Source organism: Cantharellus anzutake (genome assembly GCF_015039405.1).
Source record: "Cantharellus anzutake strain C23 chromosome Unknown EI90scaffold_51, whole genome shotgun sequence".
Classification (NCBI taxonomy): domain Eukaryota; kingdom Fungi; phylum Basidiomycota; class Agaricomycetes; order Cantharellales; family Hydnaceae; genus Cantharellus; species Cantharellus anzutake.
The window spans coordinates 433,667-441,220 of NW_024067001.1; the positions used below are offsets into that span (position 1 = coordinate 433,667).

At 50.1% G+C, this 7,554-nt stretch overlaps 1 protein-coding gene across 1 annotated transcript; it reads left to right on the plus strand.

The window, feature by feature from the left end:
- Positions 1–4,552: 4,552 nt before the first annotated feature.
- Positions 4,553–6,916, plus strand: EI90DRAFT_3019030 (uncharacterized protein; the record flags this gene model as incomplete). The annotated part of the gene is made up of 4 exons (XM_039057298.1): positions 4,553–4,847; positions 4,875–5,226; positions 5,323–6,061; positions 6,125–6,916. The coding sequence occupies 4 exons, from the start codon at positions 4,553–4,555 to the stop codon at positions 6,914–6,916; spliced, it is 2,178 nt and encodes a 725-aa protein (XP_038912370.1).
- Between the last annotated feature and the right edge of the window lie 638 nt (positions 6,917–7,554).

A 7,554-nucleotide genomic window follows, 5' to 3' on the forward strand; every position in this document is an offset into this window, starting at 1 on the left:
TAAAATAGATAACAGCTTGTACATAACAAGTTAGTACTGAATAGACCCATGAAGGGGTAAGAAAGAGTTACATCCAAGTGGCAAAGATGCCATCCACGACCCTAACACCCCCCTTGAGCTTGTTGCTTACATCTAAGATCCCTCTGCTCATAACTCTCAGCCTTGACATCCAAGAGAGATGTAGGTGAGTGTTTAGTTGAGGTTCTAGCAGACCTGGTAGCGCCCCAGGGCCAAAACCTGGCCCCACAAACCACACCCACACACACTACAACCCTCCCCCTCTTCTCTGTCTCGAGTCAAGGCGATTGACCCATTACAACGTCCCATGGGGCATAGAGAACATCGTCTGGATCCACACATATTTGTTCATACATGTCCGACATATCAATCTTGGATCGGTGTCATGGCCATGCATTCTGGCCTGTTAGCCACCTGTCCCGATGCCACCTGAGCCTATTCCCGCTGTGCGAGTGTGAGTGCAAGCCCCAACCTCAGCCCTATCCTCCCTGCTCACTCCCCCACTTGCCCCTAGGCTCCCCTACACTTGGCCAACTCCCCCACAGCCACACCGACCTCCCTGCCCTGAGTCCGCCTCTGGCACTGACCTAGCGTGACTCCGTGACATCGCCTACTCCGCTATGATACCATCGCCGCTATTGCAGCCCTATGCTCCTTCCTTTATTTATCTGTTATTGTTTGTTTTGACCCTCGGTCATTGCTGGCCGCTATGTGGCCAACTCCGCTCCTTATTCCTGTTTGCTTCCGGACCCTTCGGCCTTCGGACCGGGACCGCTTCCATTCATTTTTCCTCCCTATATATATCCTGTATGATACTTTATTGTACCTTAGCTCTAATATCAATGTGACCACAACCCCTAAGTCCTGACCCAAACAAGGCAACCCCAGTGAGTCCAAAATGAGGGCCAAGAGACAGCTAGGGGGCACAGCACTCCCTTTAGAGTTGCTGAGGCCAAATGCCCTACCCTCGGGCCTTGTTCGAGGCATCGTGGCCATCGCTGCTAATAGTGGCCCACATCGGCGACCTTCGGTGCCGACCCCGGACCAGTGTCTAACAATCGGTATGTTCCTCTGGTGATGGATTCTTGGATCAGTCGCATGTCTGGCATTGGTGTGATGTCGAGAATCGTGTTTGAGTTACAATTTCTTGCATCAATTACTGTGTGCAAAGATCCATCTGCTTTTTGGATGCACAGTAGCATGCATGCTTGCTTGCTGCTTGTGGGATACCACCATTCTGCTTTCACATAGCAATCCATTTTGGTTGCTAGTGCTTCCTGCAGTGCTGCAGGACATCTCAGGGTGTTTTCCCAAAATTTCTTGTTCAGATCCTTTAATGGGCTTCTGTCAGGACACAGCAAAGAGGGAATGTGCATGCCTGGACCTTTTCCCCGGAAGGGAGGCCAGAGGTAGAGGACGAGCAGAGGGACCATGGCCACTTGGAGAGGAGTGCTGTGCCTATGTTTGGTAACGCTGGTGTTGGGTCCTTAACTTCAGAACTAGGGGGTGCAAACTCTGGGGGGGATCTAGTCGTCGATTTTGCACTGAAGTGCCATCAACTACAATACATGACTTATATACATAATACAGGACAAATGAGAACAAAGGGAAAACCCAAGATGGACTTACCCACTTGCCAGGTTGGCAAGCTCGTGAGAGAATCACCTTATTGAGCACTGTGGAGTGGGCAGATGAAGGGTGGGATTAGCAACAGCTATTATAGTGGGAATGTCATATCCATACAATCCTGACCTCTGCTCCGGGCTCCCGGAACTCCGAACTCCGACTTCCGGAGTCCTACTTCCCTTCCGTCACCTCCTCCTTGCCGACTCCCAAGAGGTTATCCCACCTCCGGCTCAGACACCACCTTCGGTCCGACTCCGGAACATTCCGGGTCCGACCCCAACCTCGACACCTTCCAGACGAGTATGCAAAACCTATGCTCCCGACTCCGGACCTCCGCTCCGGTATCCCGTTCACGTCTCGTCTCCGGAACCTCCGGTCTTAGCTCCGACCTCGGACTTTGACCCCACCTCCGCTTATACCCATTGTATTGGTTAGCTCATTCCATTTAATTACCTTTGCCAATATTCCGGAGTTTAACCTCCGAGTTCGGACTTTCCGGACTTACTCCGGACCTTGCAACTATTGCATTGTCCATTTCAATTCCGCTATTCTCCCTCATTCCTATTTGGGCTGCTGCTTCCTTTCTATTCAGTCAGCTAGCCATTCCCGACTCCCATCCTCCTTCCTTCCTCCTTGGGCCTTGGCCCTTCATTCCTCCTTTGGGGAACACCATTGAGTCAAACACTTGACCCTCGGTGTTGTTCCTCTTTCCATCTCCCTTTGTCTCCTTTCGTCTTACCCTTGTTCCTTTTGATTCCGGACCCCTCCTTATATACAATGTACCTAGTAACTTGTAACCCCAGTCCGAAATCGACATGAACTCCCCCCAAGAGACTTTCCCTCTGCTAGATCCGAAATTAGGGACCCCTAGGACAACCAGCAATGGCACAGCGCTCCACCTGAGTCGCTGAGGCCGAGGTCCTTCCATGCTAAGTCTCCGATTCCATTCCGGAGTCGTCCGAATCCGCACGTTCTAACAGGGAACACCTTTGCAGGGTTGGCAGAGGTCTTAGGAGGTCCATAGTAATGTTGGGTAGGTAGAAATATTAATAAACTTCTATGATGAGGACCTATTAGGGGGTACTGGAGATCGGAGGTGGAGGTGAACCGGAAGTAGACCAGAGAAAATGGTGGAGGTGAGGGAGAGGATGAACTGGAGGTGAACCAGAACAGTGGTGGAGTAGGTCGGAGGTTGGGCAGAGTTGGTATGGATATGACAGATTTGATGGTTCACCTCCCTCAAGGGAGGCATTCTAATGGCGCTGGCACCATTATGATTTTGAATTTCTCTCCACCACTCCCTGAGTATTTCAAACTCGGGGCTGTTCATGGAGAGACCTTCCAGATGTGGTATGTCTGGAAGTTCTAGTCCTTCTGGACTAGGATTGGGCCAACCTTCAGGATACTCCCTTCTGATTACCCTGAGGTGTGTTTTTGTCTTGCCTCCCTGACAGGGAGGCTTCTTTTTTGGCTGTTCTCGAGCCCTTGCCTGAGTTTTCCACCCATGTGATCTTGTTGTACAGTCTTCACTGACTCCAAGGGTGTCAGGGCAATAGCCCCAAACCCCGAGCCACATGTAAATTAGATACATATAGTCACGTGGGCAAGCGGGAACCTCTGGGTAACTGCTTACACACCACCGTAAAATACACAAACTTGTATCACTTACGGCCTTGTGTGCTGAGCCACCCTAAGACCTCACAAAGGGTGTCTATGTTACCCTTGTTCACCATTCCCACCGGAAGTCTAAGCTTACCTGGTTTTTATTTCACCAGGGAGTGCCAAATATGGTGTCGTATCTGTCAATGTTATTGTCAGAGACTGGATGTGGGATGAGGGAGACATCCCTGTGGCAGAGGGCTTCGGCCTCAGCGACTTAGACCAGGAGCACTGTGCCTAGTTACACATCCGTGCCCTAATTTACTAACTGGCAGCGAGAACTAAAAGGGGATAACTCTAGTCGATTTTATGACTAGGGTGTAACCTATCTACAAGTTATGTATATATAGTTACATAGAGGGTGGGCCCGTGAATGGCAGGACTGAGCAGAGTGGAGCTAATGGAGTTACATGTTAGCTGACTGAATATTACCGATGAGTCAGGTTACAGGGTTAGTGGAATGGCGGACTATAACCCAGAAATGGAAAGGAGGCATAGGCCTGAAGGTAGGCTTGCAGGGCAAGCAAGTGGATTGCCCAGCAGGGGTGGGAGTGCACTAGTGGACGTCGGAGCTGTCCGGAGGCCTTCAGGAATCTGTACTTAGGGAGGCATAGGTAATATATTGAATCGAGGGGGTGGTGACCATCTGTCATATCCATCCCCATCCATCGACTTCCGATCCCTCCGATCCCTCTGGTCTACCTCCACTCCTGTCAGGGCACAAGCCCTGGGCCCCCATTACATGTAGTCCCGTTGTAGATTAGTGTCACGTGACAGGCGACGGGTTGAAACCGATCGCTTATCACCCTGTAATACCCACACCTTTGTGACACTTACAGCCTGGTGACCTGAGCGAGCCCCACAGACCTCACACTTTTTTAAGTGCATGAGGTGTGATTAAAACTAATCTACACATCCTTTTTACATCTGTTCCGGGGACAGTGCCTGTGTGAGGCCCCGGCCCATGTCTATATTCCACCCACAACATCAGTTGATGTTGTGTTGTGTAATAATTATGTCGCGATGCTAATTTAGCGTCGCGGAAGCTTCTCTATTTATTTGTGCCGAGAATGTATAAGATTGTATATAAACCCTCGGGGTAGCTGTAAAAGGCGGATCAGCCTTTACTTCTACCCCGTTAATATACAGCCAAATCAAGCGTATACTTAGATGGACTACTGAGGCCTGAGGCGAACGGGGGAACGGAACGTTACTGTCCCCAAACTAGTAAGATACCTTTCAGCCTGACATGGCACCGTCATACCCCCAAATGGGGAAGCTTGCATCTGCAGCGAGAACAAAGGGTGGCTTTGTTAAAAAGCTGCAATCTCCCAATTTGGGAGATAGCCTAAACACTGCGTCATCGGATGATGACAAAGACCTGCCACATATTGGTAGGACCTCAGGGACAAACCCTGAGGATCCCAAAAACTTACATGGGGTAAATGCGGGGAACAATACCCTTAGAACCCCATGTGCCAACATGATCTCTCCTAGAAAGAGAGAGTTCTCACCACTGGGTGAGGAGGCAAACATGCGCACATGTAAGTGCGCGGCTGCCACACTAACAGCCTCAAGGGCTGGGTCAGACACGCCAAAAGAAGTCCCTGAGCCCCACTATCCTCAGGGAACCTCTCACTTGGTGCAAGACACTGACAAAAACAGCAGTAACTCCTGCTGGCACAGGGGGCCGTTTGTGGCCCCAAGCAATGTGGAAAAATTGTCCACATCGTCTCGAGTCACCCGCATGACATCCAGCTTGCAAGATTGCAGCAAGCCGGTTCACTCCCAAGTCTATTTGACTGGGAGTTACACAAAACCATCAAACGATCACTCCCACTGGCACAGGGAGCCGTTTTTGATCCCAAAAAATGTGGAAAAATCTTTCACATGTCCAGCATCGTCTCGCATCAAACGCGAGACGTCCAGATTGCAATATAGCAGAAATCTGGTTCACTTCCCAGTCGATGTGACTGGAACTTGTCATAAACAACCAAATGACCATTCCTGCTGATGCAGGGAGCCGTTTGAAGTTCCAAAAAATGTGGAAAAATCGTCCACATCTACGGAATCGTCTCGCGTCAGCCACGAGACGTCCAGCTTGCGATATAGCAGCAAGCCGGTTCACTCCCCAGTCTATGCGACGGGTAGTTGTGCAAATCGATCAAACGACAACTCCCGCCAGCACAGGGAGCCATTTGTGATCGCAAAAAATGTGGAAAAAACTTCCACATTGTCTACATCGTCTCACATTAACTGTGAGACGTCCAGCCCGCAAAATCGCAGCATGCTGGTTCACTCCCCAGTCTATGTGACTGGGAATCATGCAAAACAATCGAACAACAACTCCTGCTTGCACAGGGAGCCATATTTGATTGCAAAAAATGTGGAAAAAACCTCCACATCGTCGTTACCGTCTTGCAACTATAGTGAGACATCCAGCTCGCCGCCTAGGCGTGAGCCGGTTCAAACCCCAGTCTATAAGACTGGGAATCATCAAAAACCCTCATGGGACGACCCCCGCTTGTGCAGGGAGCCAGTCCTGAGTGGAGGAAATGTGGAAAAAACTTCCACACCACCGACACCATCTCACAACCACTGTGAGACACTCAGCGCTCTGTCTGAGAACGAGTGTACACACTCCAACATGGATATAAAGGCCATGTCATCCAGATCGACACAGACTCACAGGTTGAGCTCACTTCCGGACTGTCCTCAGATGGCCTCAGACCCAGTGTGGACACAGCAAAGGGACCAGGTGCAGGAGGATGTGGAAGCTCCCTGAAGTCGATTGTCTGAGAAACTTCTGGACTTTTTCCAGGTCCCATCCAAATGGAGGACAGGAAGTGATGAAGAACTCCTTCTCAGGCTAAAGGCCCAAGAAATAATAGGAGAAAAGGTCAAGGGCAGATGCTCAGAGAGCACAGAGGCTCAGGGGAAGCCACTGCTGCCAAGGCCGAACCCAAAACTTTTGCCAAAAAAAGCGAAGTCACCAACTTCGGATGAGGTCACTGAAGTCTGTAGGAGTGCAATGTGGCAGAAGAAGGAGCCTAGTAAGGAGAACCCACAAATGAGCAGGCAACCATCAACACCAGGCCCCATCTTAGGCGATAAATGGCCCTCCTTGGTCACTTCACCCAGGCAAAGGATAAGTGGAAGTAACCTTCCGCAAAACCCCTCCAGTAATGCTGGAGAGAACCAAACAAACCCTCGTGAAAACTTCACAAGGAAAACTTCCAGCAAAACATTGCTGGAGGATAACAGGCACCTCGAAAGATGGTACCACAAGGCCACACGGATGGCCAAACTTCTAACTTTCACCCCACACATAGACAGGGTGAAGTGGGACTGGTTAAATAATGGTCCTACTCGACTCCCTGACATGAAGTGGTCAGGCAAAAACGATACAGAAATTTTCTGGCAGTGGTACACCACACTGCTAGGATTCCTCACATCACAAGGATATAGAGGCACACACTATGATGAAATCCATCTGGATTGTCTCATTGGTGGATTGGCAGAGCCTGCACTCTCACACGGACTAAAACTCCGTGAAGAAGCCCTCCTTAGAGATAAAGGGGGGAAATATTTCTTGAAGTTCTCGATATTCTAATGAGGACATATATCAAGGAGCCCGCCACATTGAAGGTGACGGAAAAATACTGCAATGTAAAGTACAATGCAGGAAAAGGACCCAGACAGTCCTACCCAGAACCATCGCTTAATGCTAGGTTTCTGGAAAACATCCTCCCTGAATGCAAGGAGGAAATAAAATGGGATTCTCCTCTTTTGAGGAGATGTTTAGAACAACATCTCGCATAGACGAGATGAAAAACAGGCTGAGGATAGCTCCAGCCTACAGGCCAGAATGCTATGCCAGACCTGAAACCACCGTGACCACAAATCGCAAAAAGCCCAACCAGGTGGGAAAGGAGAAACACGCAGAGGCAAGAGCCAATGTGCAAGACCCTAAACCCAAATGGAAAGGCGAATCCTCCCTGAAGCAGTCAGGGAACACCAACCAAAGGCCGGTACAAGTACACAATAATTGCGGAATACTGTCAGGGTCGCGTCCGCGGTCGAGGCGGTCCGGGCGTAGCGTCTGGTGCTGAGGACCTCACAGGGGGTGGATCGGGCGTGCATACTGGCAGCCCCGATGTGGGACGGCGATCCCTGGCCACTTAGACTGAAGTGGGAATGTTGAGTTGTTATTAAAAGGGGAACTATGCTACTTACCTGAAGTGGGAATGT